The sequence below is a fragment of the Mustelus asterias genome, chromosome 22 (assembly GCF_964213995.1).
Source record: "Mustelus asterias chromosome 22, sMusAst1.hap1.1, whole genome shotgun sequence".
NCBI classification, from domain to species: domain Eukaryota; kingdom Metazoa; phylum Chordata; class Chondrichthyes; order Carcharhiniformes; family Triakidae; genus Mustelus; species Mustelus asterias.
This window is the reverse complement of record NC_135822.1, coordinates 12,263,114-12,281,356: the sequence shown is the minus strand read 5'-3', so window position 1 is coordinate 12,281,356 and position 18,243 is coordinate 12,263,114. Positions and strand designations below refer to the sequence as shown.

General features: G+C 45.2%; 1 protein-coding gene across 2 annotated transcripts in view; it reads left to right on the top strand.

The window, feature by feature from the left end:
- Positions 1-12,629, top strand: part of mmel1 (membrane metallo-endopeptidase-like 1) — a 102,149-nt gene extending 89,520 nt beyond the window's left edge. For both annotated transcript variants that reach the window (XM_078238755.1, XM_078238754.1), the window contains exons 19-23: positions 956-1,089; positions 5,132-5,197; positions 6,120-6,215; positions 7,454-7,530; positions 11,601-12,629. In XM_078238755.1, the coding sequence (XP_078094881.1) occupies positions 956-1,089; positions 5,132-5,197; positions 6,120-6,215; positions 7,454-7,530; positions 11,601-11,700 (473 nt within the window). In that variant the 3' untranslated portion in view covers positions 11,701-12,629. The remainder of the gene's footprint in view (positions 1-955; positions 1,090-5,131; positions 5,198-6,119; positions 6,216-7,453; positions 7,531-11,600) is intronic.
- The last annotated feature ends 5,614 nt before the right edge of the window (positions 12,630-18,243 follow it).

Sequence of the window (18,243 nt, the reverse complement as noted above, 5' to 3'; positions counted from 1 at the left end):
TGTCCTTCGAGCCTGCTGGGCCATTCATTTTGATCATGGCTGTTATTCAAATTCAATATCCTGATCCCCCCCTTCCCCCCATATCCCTTGATCTCTTTAGCCCCAAGAGTTGTATCTAATTTATTCTTGAAATCAGACAATGTTTTGGCCTCAACTACATTCTGTGCTAGTGAATTCCACACATTCACCACCCTCTGGATGAAGAAATTTCTCCTCACCTCAGATCTAAAAGGTCTTATCCTCAAACTATGACCCCCAGTTCTGGACTCCCCCATCATTCGGAACATTCTTTCTGAATCTACCTTGTCTGTTAGAATTTTATAGGTTTCTATGAGAACCCCTCTCACTCCTCTAAACTCCAGTGAATATAATTCTAGCTGACTTAATCTCTCCTCATACGACAGACCTGTCCTCCCAGGAATCAGCCTGGCAAATCTTTGGTGGTTTTAAGAATCATAGAATCCTACAGTGCAGAAGGAGGCCATTCGGCCCATCGTGTCTGCACTGACCACAATCCCACCCAGGCCCTTTCCCCACAACCCCATGCATTTACCCTAGCTAGCCCTCCCTGACACTAAGGGACAATTTAGCATGGCCAATCCACCTAACTCGCACATCTTTGGAGTGTGGGAGGGAACCGGAGCACCCAGAGGAAACCCACGCAGACGCAGGGAGAATGTACAAAATCCGCTCAGTGACCCAAGCCGGCAATCGAAGCCGGGTCCCTGGCGCTGTGAGGCAGCAGTGCTAACCAGTGTGCCGCCCCTAATGTTTCTTTCATCATTAAATCTGTGTTTGTTTTCGTTGCTGTAACGTGCAAGCATGATTATTATTTGCAGACACGGGATTTTCTGCCAATTTACTCTGTCCACTATGCTGCATAACAGAGGCTTCATTTTAATTTGGCTTTCGTTTCAAAAAAGGGAAAAGCTGTCTTCATGTTTGTAATCTCCAGGAAGAAATTACGATAAAGATGGCAACTTGTATAACTGGTGGAGCAATTTCTCAGCCACACATTTCAATGACCAATCCCGTTGCATGGTGCATCAGTATGGAGACTACACCTGGGATTTGGCTGCTGGACAGAATGTGAGTACTGTATTCTCACTCTTCTCTTTATTCCTTCCCAAGTGAGGGCAAAGAGCAAAAAGTGTGGTGGAATTCCTACTCAGTGTTCCTAGTCAGTCAGGAGTGATGAGACATCATGAAGACAGGCAAACTACTCATTTAACCTCATTGTGGTCGTGAATATGTGGAACCTTGATATATGTACATTAGCTGCTGCAACCCCCACGTTGCAGTTGGCTACTCTGAAAAAATTAATTGATTGGCCACAAAGTGCTTTTGGCCATCCCATGGATGGGAAAGGCACTATATGAATGCAAGTTTTGCTTTTCTGTCATCTTTCCAGCCGTTTTTCACTTTATTGTCAATAATGGGGAGGCGATGGCCTAGTGATATTATCGCCGAACTATTAATCCAGAAACTCAGCTAATGTTCTGGGGATTCAGGTTCGATTCCTGCCAAGGCAGATGGCGGAATCTGAATTCAATAAAAAATATCTGGAATTAAGAATCTACTGATGACCATGAAACCATTGTCGATTGTTGGAAAAATTCATCTGGTGCAACTAATGTCCTTTAGGGAAGGAAATCTGCCACCCTTACCTGGTCTGGCCTACATATGACTCCACAACAATGTGGTTAACTCTCAACTGCTTTCTGAAATGGCCTAGCAAGACTCTCAGTGTCTTGCTAGGGATGAACAGCGGCACGGTAGCACGGTGGCTAGCACTGCTGCTTCACAGCTCCAGGGACCTGGGTTCGATTCCCGGCTTGGGTCACTGTCTGTGTGGAGTTTGCACATTCTCCTCGTGTCTGCGTGGGTTTCCTCCAGGTGCTCGGGTTTCCTCCCACAGTCCAAAAATGTGCGGGTTAGGTTGATTGGCCATGCTAAAATTGCCCCTTAGTGTCCTGAGATGTGTAGGTTAGAGGGATTAGCGGGTAAAATATGTAGGGATATGGGGGTAGGGCCTGGGTGGGATTGTGGTCGGTGCTGACTCGATGGGCTGAATGGCCTCCTTCTGCACTGTAGGGTTTCTATGATTTCTATGAACATAAATGCTGGCCAGCCAGCGATGCCCATGTCCCACCAATGAATAAACCTTTTTAAGAAAATAAATCCCCTTTTTTTTAACCTTTGCTGTGTAGAGTTTCATCCAATCATGTTTGCTTCAATCATGTTCCATTCAAACTCAAATGTATCAGTGATATTGCTTTAGTGACATGCTCTTCTGGGATTCTCCTTGAGTTAAAGCTTTGATAGGGATTTACCCCAACCCCAACCCCTCTTCTCCTGCAGAAGATCTTCACTATTCACAGCTGGCCCCTGGCAGGATTCCATCCCAAAAAGGAGCCTGCCCTTGCAATGAGGGAAATGAAAATTCCCTCCCAAAACCTACCTACCTTGAACTGCAATTTGTACAAACTCTCGCGAACCATATTGCCTTTCTTGGTTTTCAAATATCTTTGTTGAGTCAGTAAGTTGGCTGCTGGTGAAAACTGGCTGCCTGCTGAAGTTGTTGAATGTGATCATCTCTTTCCCTGACAACATGATGGGTAAGGCCAGCTTTGATGGGGCAACATGGGAACCCTTTGGCTGCAGTGGGGACAAATAAGGTTGTGCTCTTGCACTGACATTCTTTAGCATATTCTTCCCTTTGCTGCTGACTTCAGGTCATCTACAGAGGATGTCCTCTTATAAACCAGAACTGATGGAAAGCTATTCAATTTTGCCCACCTAAGATCCATGAAAAAGTTGCAAGTCTTCACCAGTATTTGATTTGATTTATTATTGTCACATGTATTGGGATACAGTGAAAAGTATTGTTTCTTGCTCGCTATACAGCCAAAGCATACCATTTATAGAGTACATAGGGGAGAAGGGACAGAGAGGGTGCAGAATATACACCAGCATTCTACCACCTCGTCCGCCATGGAATCAGAGTGGGCGAGGGGTGGACAGTGGAAATGTTCGTGACCTCGGGTGGGATTTTCAGGTCTCAGGTCGAGCCAGGCCATAATATTTCAGTAACAGATTACGTGTAGAGAAAGATCAGCTTAATGTTAGGTCGGTCCATTCAAAAGTCTGATGGCAGCAAGGAAGAGCTGTTTTTGAGTCAGTTGGTACGTGTTTCCAGACTTTTGTAACTTTTTTCCAATGGATGAAGGTGGAAGAGAGTATATCTGGGGTGCATGGGGTTCTTGATTATGCTGGCTGCTTTTCCGAGGCAGTGGGAAGTGTAGACAGAGTCAATGGATGGGAGGCCGAAGAACACCTTCAGCAGCAAATGGGCAGACTCTCTCACGTCTGTCGAGAGTTTACTTTGACCATCAGCATCAGGAAGACAAAGATTATGGTCCAGAAAGTGACATTCAAGGTTGTTGATAGCTTCACATTTCTAAGCTCCATACCCACCAACAATCTGTCACTTGATGCTGAAATCAGCTGTTTGTGCTGAGTAAGAGTGCAGAATAACTGGAACCTGACTGAAAGCCCCAAAATTGCTAGTTGACCAAACCTCTATCCGCAATGCACTCCTCTACGGTCTTGAGACCAAGACAACACATGCTGGGCAGGAGAAAAGACTGAATAGTTTCCTCCTTCACTGTCGCAGACATCTCCTCAACATCTCCTGGCAGGACAAGGTCACCAGCCCAGAGGTCTGGGGGCATGCTAATTATATCAGCAAATACTCATTGCAAAGCCAACCATGTCTGTTCTGGCTCAGCCCCATTCTTTGGATAGATAATAGTCGTACACCCAAAGACATTCTGTACAGTGAATTGGCCACTGGATCACAACCTCCTGGGCATCCAGACCCCTGCTACAGGGATGGCTGCAGTGAGATAAGAAGGCGGCCGTAAATGACACTGACAATTGGGAGACAGTAGCTGATGGCTTTGACCTGACTGTGGAAGGGCATTGGCAGAGGTGAGCAGCTCCCCTGGTCAAGAAGGGGGCCCAGAGAAAACAAAGACCAGCGAATTGTGCACCTTCTCAGTCTACTCTCCTCTGCAGCAAAGGCAGACTGCCGTGCTAGAGTGGGGCTCCTGAACCACACCAAGCAATACTTACCATGGATTTGACCACAGTGACATAAATTATCATCCTCCTAGATGGGCAGTCCAAAGATGTGCAGGTTAGGTTGATTGGCCATGCTAAATTGCCCCTTAGTGTCAGAGGGACAAACTAGGGTAAATATGTGGGGTTATGGGGATAGAGTCTGGGTGAGATTGTGGTCAGTGCAGACCCGATGGGCCGAATGGCCTCCTTCTGCATTGTAGGGATTCTACAAAGGCTGCCACAGAACTGGACTGTTCTTCTATCACTAACTCCCCCTCCCTTTGAATGCCCCGATGCAGATCTATTAGTGTGGCACGTGGCACGGTGGTGAGCACTGCTGCCTCACAGCACCAGGGACCCAGGTTCGATTCCAGGCTTGGGTCACTGTCCTTGTGGAGTCTGCACGTTCTCCCCGTGTCTGCGTGGGTTTCCTCCCACAGTCTGAAAGACGTGCTGGTTAGGTGCATTGGCCATGCTAAATTCTCCCTCAGGGTACCCGAACAGACACTGGAGTGTGGTGACTAGGGGATTTTCACAGTAACTTCATTGCAGTGTTAATGTAAGCCTACTTGTGACAATAATAAATAAACTTTAAACTTCATTTATTTTGTTACATTTGCTCACCCCAGGGATACTTGCTGTGTTCAGGTTACATTGCCATGTCTGCCATTTTAATGAAGGCAATCTATTTATTTTAAACAAGTTAGTGCCTCCATTAAAAGTATTAGCCAGAGGAATGTCACGTAGGCGTGAAGGGGCCTGTCCTCTATTAGTGATATCAGTCATCGTTAGCTTCACCGGTCGCACTATTCTTGGTCATAAATCTAACTCCTTTCAGTTCCCTGATCGGGGGAACGATGCTGTGCATGTCTTTCCAAGACAATGTAATTGAAGAAAGAATTCAAGATATCCCATCCTTTATTTGTTGCTCCCAGCAGCTGCCAGTTTGTTTTCCCATGTGTGGTGTGCAGTGTTTCACTTCATTTTGAACTGTCTCTTGACACAGGTGAGCGGGATCATTACTCTGGGGGAAAACATCGCAGACAATGGAGGTGTCAGACAGGCATACAAGGTACAGCACGGCAGTCCGCTAATTGTACTTCAGATTCAGGAGTCAGTGATACTCTATCGGGAAAAACACCCCAGAAGAGTCATCCCCACCCTTAGAATAAACAGAAAAATCCCCAGCAACAATACCAGATCGCAGAATCATGGCTAGTTCTGTTTACAATACTCATTAAACCCCATGCTTGATCGAGTTTGCTTTAACAAGTATTAATGTATTTGCCGCATTGAATGTTTGTTGTATCATAGAATGATGTGGCCCAGATGGAGCTCATTCGGCCCATTGTATCCATGCTGTCTCTTTGAAAGAAACATACAATCAATGCCACTGTGCTGTTCATTCCCCATGACTATGTAAGCTTTTCCTCTTCAAATATATATCCAGTTCCCTTTTGAAAGTTACTATTGAATTTATTTCCACTGCTCTGGAGCCACACCAACTATCGAGAACTCCGAGCTGGTCCATTTCAGTCAGAATAGATAAGGATATTCTACAATTGGTCTTGGCGTGTATAGGCTAAGGTTAAAAGAAAATTAGTCAGGGTGCCCTGAATGCCATCTATCTGTTTGAATAATAGATGGGAACAGTGTCACTGTGGGTTGTGATTCAATCTCCACCCCACTCCCTCTGGTTAGGTCGCCTACCACTATTTACTATCTATTCACACATTATATCACACAGATGCCCGCACTATGTAACTGAATGCCAGCACAAATCAACGGCGTCAGGAGAGGCAAAAAGATTTAAAAGGAAATTGCGATGAAAGTAGTTTAGCTGCTTGCAGTAGCACCCATGTGATTGCAGGTTAGGGGGTCACTGTTTGGGAAGGCAATTTGACAAGCTGTACGCAGAAGAATATTTTTTTTCCCCATTTTCCCCTTGAGTCAATTTGGATTTGGTTTCATTGCCTTCATCATGTATTTTCCAGGCCTATTTAGAATGGGTGAAGAAAGAAGGTGAGGAAGTGAAACTGCCTGGCTTGGATCTGACACACAAACAACTTTTCTTCCTTAATTTTGCACAGGTAATATGGGGGCAGTCCTACCGTGTGTTATAGCGTGCAGAATGCGGAGGGGGTGCAAAGGAAGGGGATATCCACTTTATATATAGTTCAGTAATGCGGCAAAGTGAAGGGACTTTAAGAAAGAGTTCTGACTTTGGCCGTCACACTGGGTGGCTCGGTGGCACAGTGGTTAGCACTGCTGCCTCACAGCACCAGGGACCTGGGTTCGATTTCTGGCTTGGGTCACTGTCTGAGTGGAGTTTGCACGTTCTCCCTGTGTCTGCGTGGATTTCCTCCGGGTGCTCCAGTTTCCTCCCACAGTATGAAAGACATGCTGGTTGGGTGCATTGGCCGTGCTAAATTCTCCCTTTGTGTACCCGAACAGGCGCTGGAGTGTGGCGACTAGGGGATTTTCACAGTAACTTCATTGTGGTGTTAATGTGAGCCTACTTGTGACACTAATAAATAAACTTTGAACCTTAAGATGAAGTCGCCGTAATCTCAGATGACTGTAAGCTGCTCTCCCCTTTGAGAGGGAGAGCTGACAGATGGTGATTTAACCTGAGGATCACCACACCTCAGGTGAGGGGCAAGGTTGAGAAGGTGGGACCTTCATGAGTAACCTCCAGGAATTGAACCGGCACCATTGGTGTTGCTCTGAATCACTGTAGAAGTGGTACGGTAAGTGGGGAAAAAAGAAGTGAATTTTGGATCCCTTACTCGGTCTTTCATTTTATACATAATGGAGTACTGTTGAACTTTATTAAGTAGGTCTCCAAGTATCTCGACCAGGTATGGGCTTGTCTCATCCAATCTGATTGATCCTAGGAACCCAAATGCAGGTCCACACCAAATCTGTTTCTAAGTCAGTGAAAGTTTCAAGACTGGATTGATTTCCCAGTTTCCTCTGCATTAGGGAAACCTCACCCATTGACCGTGAGTGGGAGTGCTACGTCCATGAAGTCAAAGATATGTGACCTAGGGTTGAAGCTCCCGACTTACTGTCAATAAGTGTGGTTCCCCCATTAGTGGCATAAACTTGGAATATTATTCTTAAGCCAAATACAAATCCAGCTCCTTCAAACACCCAAACTGAGATGCTGAGATAGCTTGTCAGAATAGCATATTCACCTTATTTCCTGGTTGATTAAAGAGCTACAATTAAGTTTACGTGATCAGACATTTGCTCAGTCCGTTTGATGAGATATCTATGTATACAAACTGCTAGTGGTCTATTTAACAGTTATTTATATTCTCAGGTATGGTGTGGGTCATACAGGCCTGAGTTTGCCAGTCAAGCAATTAAAATTGATGCTCACAGCCCACTGAAGTTCAGGTATGTAACAACTGTCCGTTCTGTACAATCATGAGATTCATGTTGGATTTTGACTGTGCAATACGGAACTAAACCAGTTCTTAAAATCTTGTCTACCTTTTAATTCGGTAATAAAGAGAAAATGCTGCCTGGTATCTCTGTAGATCAGCTTACTGGGGCACAGGACATGATTAATACTTATTACCTGGCTGAGGGAAGAATAGTATTCTGTTTCTTTTCCACCTTGGAACAGCAATCCATGATCTGGTGGTGTGACTGTTCTCCTTTTCATGGCCTTAATCCTGAGCCTGTTCAAACTCAAGACTGATGAATTGGATATAGTATTAACATTGGGTAGCTTTACTGTACAGACACTAATCACCCAAGACATCAGCACAAACTGTGGATATGCACTGATTTGAGATTAAAAAGACATTGTGGGTATGTTTCCATTAGAAATTCAATGGGAATATGGACTGCCTTCCCCCGGGAATTCTTTTCCCATTCTGAAACGGGATACTTTCAGATAAAGAGCAAGATAAGTCTTTAAAACAAAAGAGGGACAACCTAATTGAGGTCTTTGAAATGCAGAGGTTTTGATGGGGAGTTTGATAGGGCAGACACAGTGAAGCTACTTCCATTCATAGCCCCTAGTTTTGGATTACCCTGTAAGTATAACATAAAGAACTAATAAATCCTATAGGAATTCAGGGAGAAATCTCTTGATCCAGAGATTGGTGAGTATTTGGAACTTGCAACCACAGGGGTCAATTGAAGTGAATAATACTGATTCATTCAATGGAAAGCTGGATCAGCATTTGAAGGGGGACGAAATAAGGGGCTGAGGTAGGGTGGGAGAAGTCTCATGGGGGAATTGTCATATGAGGGGCGATTGAGGAGACTGGGTCTTTCTTCGTTAGCTTTTAGAAGAATGAGAGGTGATCTCACTGATCACCTCAAATGCCCCTCATATGACAAGTAGCATTAACACAGGTATAGACTAATTGGATCAAATGGCTTATTTCTCTCATGTATATGAATTGAGATGTAATGGTCAGGTGATGCTAAGCTCGAGTTTTAAGATCGAGTCAGTTCAATACAGCTTAAGCCCACAACCTCTGGAGATGGCAGAGGCTGGTCACTCTAACACAATACCAAAATAAGCCCATGGGATGACCCAGTATGCTGGATTAGAACATAGGAGCAGGAAGAGGCCATTCGACCCCTCAAGCCTGCTCCATCATTCAACTAGGCCATGGCTGATTGTCTACCTCAATGCAATTTTCCCACTCAATCCTCATATACCTTGATGCCATTAATATCTAAATATCTGTTGATCTGTATCTTGAACATATTCAATGTCTGAGCTGTCACAGCCTTCTGGGATATAGAATTACCAAGATTCACTACCCTCTGAGTGAAGAAATCCCACCTCACCTCCGTCCTAAATAGTTTGCTCCTTATTCTGTGTCCCTAGATCTAGACTCCCCAGCTAGGGGGAGTTTTGTAAGTTTCAATGAGATCGCCTCTCATTCTTCTAAACGCGAGCGAAGAAAGGCCCAGTCTCTTCAATCACCCTTTATATGGCAATCCTGCCACCCCAGGGATTAGTCTGGTGAACCTTTGCTGCACTCACTCTATTGTAAGTTTATTATTCTTTAGCTGAGGTGACAGAACTGTACACAATACTCCAAATGTGGTCTAACCAAAATTCTGCACAATTGAAGTAAGATAAACCTGTAAAGATAAGACCTTTACTCTTGTACTCAAATCTTCTTGCAATATAAACCAGTGTTTCTTTGCTTTCCTAATTACTTGCTGCACCTGCATTTTAGCTTTCAGTGACTTGTGAACAAAAACATTCGGGTCCCTTTGAACATCAACACTCCCCAATCTCTCCCCATTTAAGAAATACTCTGCATCTCCGTTTCTCCTTCCAAAGTGGATAACTTCACACTTATCCACATTATATTCCATCTGCTATATTCTCGCCACTCACTCAGCCTGTCCAAATCCCATTTGAAGGGTCATCATCCTCGCAACACACATTCCCATCTAATTTTATGTCATTGAGAGTGGTGAGTGTCTGGAACGAGCTCCCAGAGGCAGGAGTAGAGGCAGATACAATTTTGTCTTTTAAAAAGCATTTAGACAGTTACATGGGTAAGATGGGTATAGAGGGATATGGGCCAAATGCGGGCAATTGGGACTAGCTTAGTGGTAAAAACTGGGCAGCATGGACAAGTTGGGCCGAAGGGCTTGTTTCCGTGCTGCAAACCTCTATGATGCTATCTGCAAACTTAGAAATATTGCATTTTGTTTTTTTCCTATCTAATTAATTATTTAGCTTCTCTGACATTTCGCTATTCCTCATTATAAACTCTCCTGTTTCTGCCTGTAACGGAACCACATTTCTCTTTACTAATCTTTTCCCTTTTACATTCCTATAGAAGCTTTTACAGTCTATTTTTATGTTTTTTCTGAGTTTACACTTATATTCTATCCTCCTTTCCTTTATCAGTTTCTTGCTGAATTCTAAAATGCTCCCAATCCTTAGGCTTATTACATTTCTTGGCAACTTTAAAAGCCTCTTCCCATGATTTAATACACTCTTTAACTTTATTTGTCAGAGTTGACTCACTTTTCCTGTGGCGTTTTTGTGCCTTAAAGAAATGTATATTTGTTGTATTTGGGTGGCACGGTGGTTAGCACTGCTGCCTCACCGTGCCAGGCACCCTGGTTTGATTACCGACTCGGGTCACTGTCCCTGTGGAGCCTGCATGTTCTTCCCGTATCAGCGTGGGTTCCTCCAGGTGCTCTGGTTTCCTTCCGCAGTCCAAAAGACATGCTGGTTAGGTACATTGGCCATGCTAAATTCTCCCTCAATGCACCCGAAGAGGTGCCGGAGTGTAACTTCAGCCGCGATTCTCACATAAATGTTCTAAGTGTCGAATTCACGGGAGAATCACGCTGGTTTTATCAGTGCAACTTCACACTCGAATCTCCCACACTCTGTGCAATGCAGAGTTCACAATCGTGAATTTAATTAAAAGCTCGGGGAGCGGGCCTATTCATGGCAGAGGCTGACAATTCTGGGCTTCTGCTCATGCACAGTGACCCTATCTGTCATCTTTCCGTTCGCTGGCCAGCTCAATCGCTGGCCAGCCTGAGACCCTCGCAGTGCTGTCCCTCCCGACACCCCCACGGCCCGATCGCGGCCCCCCATGCTCCAGCAGTGATGATCCTCCCCCACATCACCCCCGTCCCTGGCACAGTGTCCCCCACCCCAACACATCCCCCCGGCACACTCCCCAGGCTGAACCCCCAGGCCGCCCCGATCAATCCCAATGCAGAGTGGCAACGGGGCCCCACCCCAGCTGGCCTTGCCTTGTAGGCCCTGCCCCCTTGGCACTGCCCGGAGCACCCGGAGGAAACCCACGCAGACACGAGGAGAATGTGCAAACTCTACACAAACAGTGACCCGAGGACCGAATTGAACCCGGGTCCCTGGTGCTGTGAAGCAGCAGTGCTAACCACTGTGTTGCCCTTGAATGGTCTTAGACAGCGATGTACCTCCATTGTGCCTCTGCGGCGGCTGTCCCAAGCTTTAATGTGTCCCTCAGCATGTAGTCCTGGGCTTTGGAATGTGCCAGTCTGCAACACTCGGTCATGGACAACTCCTTGCACCAGAAGACAAACAAGTTTGTCTGCCCCAAACGTATCTCTGGGCTGACATTCCAGTGCAGTGCTGAGCAAGTCCTGTACCATCAGTGTCACCTTTCTGGTGAGATGTTACAACTCTGTCCGTGCACTCAGGTGGGTGACAAAGATCTGGTGGACCTATTTCTAAGAGGAGTTGGAGAATTCTCCCTGGTGAGCTGGCCACTATTTTATCCTTCAGTCAGTGTCACTAAAGCGGATTATCTGGTTAATTACCACATTCCTGCTTGTGACAACTTGCAGTGTTCAACTAGTTTACATGTGTTACACATAAGATATCATGCTTCGAAAGTTCTTAATTGGCTGTAGAGAACTCCTGAGGCCATGGAAGGTGCTGGGTAAAGGCAAGTTCTTTCCTTCCCTCCATGCAGAGTCATCGGTTCCCTCCAGAACTTTGAAGCTTTTGCTGAGGCCTTCCAGTGTAAAAGAGGCAATGCAATGCACCCAGCCAAGAAATGCCGTGTGTGGTAACCAAAGACCAAACAGCACAGTTCATTCAGACCATCAAAACCTTCTATATCGTTGGATTACATGAACGCTGGCAGAAGCCAATTGATGTGCCTAATAATCCTTCTTCAATCAATCACAGCCAAGGTTATTTCTCTCGTTCTCTGCTGCTCTGTGTGTACAAACAAGAGGGGATAATTTAGTCGGGAGTTGATTTCTAGGCTGGTTAAGCAATTCCTTTAAACACTGACTGTTTTATACCTTAACATGACTGTTAGCAAATACTTGCATTCAGTAATAACATCAAGGTGTTTTAGCCTGCTAAGTGTTCCTTGTTCGAGTAAGATATGTTCAAGAACTGCAGTTCTGAGAGTTTACACAAATTGCAAACTCTTATCATTGGGTTTAAGGATGGGGGGGCCACCTTTTCCTGCAGAAGGGTACAGGAAGATTAACTGGGGCGACAGTTAAACACTGACTCGGGTCTGTCTCAACAGCAAGACTTAATGAATGTCCGATTTCTGCATGCCAAGGCTATGACTTGTTAACATGATGTGTCCCAGTTGCTTCTCACTGTTCCAACTACTTTATTTTCCAAAGTGCTCATAGCTCAAGGCGTATTGCGTGTTATTTTGGTGTTAATATTTAATAAGAGGAAAATTTCTCCAGTGCTGCTCTATAATATAAATTTCAATAAATGGTATTTGAAAACCTTTTTTTAATAGCATTCAGTTCAATGTGCTTTAGTCTAAATATGAAGTCCTTTACTAGCTGCACCTTACCTGTAATATATTCAAACATGTATATCCATGATTTATACTGTATTGTTTATATCCAGAAAACAAATGTTTGGCAAATTGTCTTTTATTGCTCTATTTAATCTTGTTGTGTTGTGCCAATTTTAATATATTCCTGTTCTGTCAGTATTTTCAGATAAATACTTTATGAATATTATGCATTATTGCTGCTTTTTATGGGAGAAGTTGAGCCAGGTTAAAATGGGGTTCTGATGGAGTTCTCATACCTACACAGAATTAAAGACATAAGTCGGGATTATCCTTCACTCTGGCTTCAGTTTAGCAGAGATACTTTGGGCAGGGGTGAAAGACTTAGCAGAAAACCCGCATGCTGTCTGCTTTCACTCTTGTCCCACAAATGGTTGACTCTTAACTGTTATCTAGCAAGCCACTCAGTGGTAACAAGCGATGGAGTGTCAATGCCAGCCTTGCCAATGATACCTACATCCTGAGAATGACTGAAAACAAAATGGCACCCAGTCCTGAGGTGCTCAGCCAATTATGAGCGGCCATGTTTAACTGAGCCAATAATGACAGGGCTACATTTCATCATTATCACCACAACAACACTGGGATGCTACACACAACTGTCCAGAAACAGCACCCAGTGCTGGCAGCAGAGCCACAGCACCAACTAAAAGGCCAAAAGACGACTGGTAATCAACAATGCCTGCAGCAGTTGAATAGCCGAAGAGCGCGCACAGTCTGGTTCAACCCATGGTTAATGGGCCAGGATACTGCAAGGCCTGGATAGAGTGGACGTGGAGAGGATGTTTCCACTAGTAGGAAAAACTAGAACTAGAGGGCACAACCTCAGGCTAAAGGGACGATCCTTTAAAACAGAGATGAGGAGGAATTTCATCAGCCAGAGAGTGGTGAATCTGTGGAACTCTTTGCCGCAGAAGGCTGTGGAGGCTAGGTCATTGAATGTCTTTAAGACAGAGATGGATAGGTATTTGATTAATAAGGGGATCAGGGGTTATGGGGAAAAGCAGGAGAATGGGGATGAGAAAAATATCAGCCGTGATTGAATGGCGGAGCAGACTCGATGGGCCGAGTGGCCTAATTCTGCTCCTATGGTTTTATGGAATCAATACTTCAAAAGACAGGAAATTAACCTACCAATGCCTAATTGTCTAATGTCCCTATTTTTCAAAAACCCCACCTGTGTGAGTAATTTATCTTATAACTCCCCTGAAGCATAACTGATATTTTTCTCTCTATGGCCGTATCATTTCTGGCTGAGATTAATTAACTTGATAAAGGCCAGGAGTTGACCTTATAGGCTTTCCAGACATGCATCACACAATCAAGGGAGGACAAATTGCATCAACAAAAATTTGGAACAGAAAATAAATCAATGTGTGAACATTCCACTCTCTCTATATATATATATATATATATATATATTGCACTTAGGAAGTTTAAAGTTTATTTATTAATGTCATAAGTAGGCTTCCATCAACACTGCAACGAAGTTTCTGTGAAAATCCCGGAGTTGCCACACTCCGGTGCCTGTTCGGTTACACTGAAGGAGAATTTAGCACGGCCAATGCACCTAACCAGCACGTCTTTCAGACTGTGAGAGGAAACCAGAGCACCCAGAGGAAACCCACGTAGACAATATGCAGACTCCACACAGACAGTGACCCAAGAAGGGAATCCAACCTGGGTCCCTGGCGCTGTGAGGCAGCAGTCCTAACCACTGTGCCACTGTGCCTCTCAGGACTTATGCAGTGAAATTCTCAAAAATACTTTTGAAGTCTAACATTGAGGCCTACAAACAAGATGCAGCATTTAAGCACAGAGTTCAGTTTTTGCATCGATATTCTTACATCTGTGGGGAAGGGCATTTTCTTTTTCAAGTGACACAACTTTTCAGAATTCAAGAATCACAGTTATTTCTCTCAAAGATCAGGGAATTTGGAATTCCAAACATGTTGAATATTTTCCCTAAACACCCACGTGCAAAAATTGAATATTTGAAACAAAATCCCTCTTGATTGTATTTCTGCCCATGTATGGTTTGAGTAAATTCTACTCTAAATGGGGTAATTTCGGAAGTGAAATTGATCCTGGCCGCCAGTGTAAAACAGTGAATCGGTCATCTGTTTTACTTCAAGAGCCGTGTGGGCGGCACGATAGCACAGTGGTTAGCATTGCTTCTTCACAGCTCCAGGGTCCCAGGTTCGATTCCCGGCTCGGGTCACTGTCTGTGTGGAGTTTGCACATTCTCCTCGTGTCTGCGTGGGTTTCCTCCGGGTGCTCCGGTTTCCTCCCACAGTCCAAAGATGTGCGGGTTAGGTTGATTGGCCAGGTTAAAAATTGCCCCTTAGAGTCCTGGGATGCGTAGGTTAGGGGGATTAGCGGGTAAAATATGTGGGGGTAGGGCCTGGGTGGGATTGTGGTCGGTGCAGACTCGATGGGCCGAATGGCCTCCTTCTGCACTGTAGGGTTTCTATGATGATTTCTATGAGCATCAGAGAATACAGAACCAATAGGCAGGTGGACGGAGATTCAGATACAGATTCGCCAGGATCTAATTGAACAATGAAACATTCTTTGTTCCTATCGAGCAGTGTGTAAAATAGGAATCGCAGGGGTCTGTTTCGGGTTACTGCCCAAGGTGAATTCCATCCTATTTACTCTTATCTTCAATGTTCAACAAAGCTGACTGAAGAAAATAGTGACTGGATCATTTCTATCTGAGTTTAGACTATTGATGAAGGCGGTAACGCAATAATGATAGGACAACTCAGGACAAATGAAGGATAATCAGGTTGAGTGATCCATCATATACCAGTCTGCAACAAAGCTAAGAGTGAAGGGGCACGGTGGCACAATGGTTAGCCCTGCTGCCTCACAGCGCCAGGGACCCGGGTTCGATTCCCAGCCTTGGGTCACTGTCTGTGCAGAGTCTGCACGTTCTCCCCGTGTCTGTGTGGGTTTCCTCCAGGTGCTCCAGTTTCCTCCTACAGTCCAAAAGATGTGCACTGGCCATGCTAAATTCACCCTCGGTGTACCGGAATGTAGCGACTGGGGGATTTTTGCAGTAACATCATTGCAGTGTTAATATAAGCCGACTTGTGACACTAATAAATAAATTTAAACAAGGAGTAGACTTGGCACAGTCTGCATCTCATGTTTTCCACTCAAACCATTATATTCGGCATTTAATGCATGATTCTGTTCCTTAGGCTGGCATTTTACTGGCCCACCCGCCCCAATTCCAGGAGCGAGCGAGATTCGGAGAACAGCATTCTCCGTTGGCCTCGGGCGGGATCGTATGAACCTCGGGCAGACCTGCTGGTAAAATTCCACCCTTAAGGTCCATCTAGTCTGCCTGCTACCATCTTAGTCATGTGATACAATGCCAATAAGAGTTGTTAACTCATTACAACTGTCAGTAAGTCTACAACAGACCCAACCATGAGTGAGGATGCTCCCACAGGAGATAAGGTTTCCATAGGTTCAAAGTCACCTGTTTTAGCCAAGTAGGTTACACTTACCCCTGCTGCGTCTCCAGTTACTCATATATAAAATCCCAAAATGTTATATCATGCCCGGGCCATAGGCTCGAACTCCTATTGTCAACCTCTCTACTTCTTTCCCTTTAAGACTCTCATTAAAAACTTCTAGCTCTTTGACCAAGCTTTTGGTCAACCGTCCTCATACCTTATGTGGCTTGGAGCAATTCTCCAGTGAAGCGACTTGGGCTACCTTAAAGGCGCTATATAAATGCAGATTGTTGTTGCATGCAAACATTCGCTGCCAAGTGTTGGGTTTCTGAATCGCTTGCCTCCAGAATGAAATCTGTATTTTAAAAAAAACACATCAAGAGCTCTAACCAGAATGGTGTCTGATTAGTCTCCGAATTGTAACATGCAATTTAGCAGTAACAGTGCAGAGCTGCGGCACAGGGAAAAGTCACCTTTGTGATCACCCTTCACTGATCTCTGCATTCTGTCTCCCAGGCTCGGAGAGGTTTCCAAAACAAGCCAGCTGAACTCCCGGGACGTCTGAAGCGATCAGACGCGCAATCAGATTGCAGACATGTAATTACCAGCAGTGGGTGCTCGGCTGGAACACAGCCCAACCTCTCTGACCCCACTGCAACAATCAAGCTGACAGGATTAATTGTACATCTGTGTGTTAAACAAGCAAGCTGGCCGTGGACAACAGGGAAAGCAGCAGCAAATACAGCCTGTTTTCCCCTCCACTTGCTGCAGCCCTGCCAAGCAAACAGCCAGCCTCCAATCACTTGTTTAATGATGTTTCAGCCTCTCCGCTTTGAAGTAACAAGGTTTTAACCCAGCCCGGCCTGGCGGAATCGCCTACAACGCTGGTTTTACACCCGGGATGTTACTGTTTATCGAACCAGTGCCGGTCAGGGTTTAAAACTGCCATCCCGCCCTGTGGTTTTAGATTAAAATTACTCAAGACTGAACGATCAAGACCAGATTAGACCATCCAACCAGACATCCTAATCTCTCCTGAATGTAGCATCCAATTTAAAGATAAATCATTCCAGGGTCTTGCCTCTTTTGTGTGAAAATGATTTCACTGAAACTATCCTGACATTACCCATTATTAGTTTGAACCTGTGTTTGCTAATAATACTGATAAGTGGCAAGTAACATTCGGGCCACACAAATGCCAGGCAATGACCATCACCAATAAGAGACACTCTAATCACTGCCCCTTGACATTCAATGGTGTAACCATCATTGAATCCCCCACTGTCAACATCCTTGGGGTTACCATTGATCAGAAACTCAACTGGACTCACCACATAAACACAGTGGCTACAAGAGTAAGTCAGAGGCTGGGAATACTGCGGCAAGTAACTCACCTCCTGACTCCCCAAAGCCTATCCACCATCTACAAGGCACAAGTCAGGAGTGTGATGGAACGCTCCCCACTTGCCTGGATGGGTGCAGCTCCAACAACACTCAAGAAGCTCGACACCATCCAGGACAAAGCAGCCCACTGATTGGCACCACATCCACAAACATTCAATCCCTCCACCACCGGCGCTCGGTAGCAGCAGTGTGTACTATCTACAAGGTGCACTGCAGTAATTCACCAAAGATCCTCAGACAGCAACTTCCAAACCCACGACCACTTCCATCTAGAAGGACAAGAGCAGCAGATACACGGGAACACCACCACCTGCAAGTTCCCCTCCAAGTCACTCACCATCCTGACTTGGAAATATATCGCCGTTCCTTCGCAGTCGCTGGGTCAAAATCCTGGAATTCCCTCCCTAACAGCATTGTGGGTCAACCCACAGCACGTGGACTGCAGCGATTCAAGAAGGCAGCTCACCACCACTGTCTCTAGGGATGGGCAATAAATGCTGTCCAGCCAGCGACGCCCATGTCCCACGAATGAATAAAAAAACACCCACAGTTTTAATTCAAAGTAACATTAAGAACAAAGAACAAAGAAAATTACAGCACAGGAACAGGCCCTTCGGCCCTCCAAGCCTGCACCGACCATGCTGCCCGACTTAACCAAAACTCCTTACCCTTCCAGGGACCATATCCCTCTATTCCCATCCTATTCATGTACTTGTCAAGACGCCCCTTAAAAGTCACTAGTGTATCCGCTTCCACTACCTCCCCTGGCAACGAGTTCCAGGCACCGACTACGCTCTGTGTAAAAAAATCTGCCTCGTACATCTCCTTTAAACCTTGCCCCTCGCACCTTAAACCTATGCCCCCCTAGTAATTGACTCTTCCACCCTGGAAAAAGCTTCTATCCACTC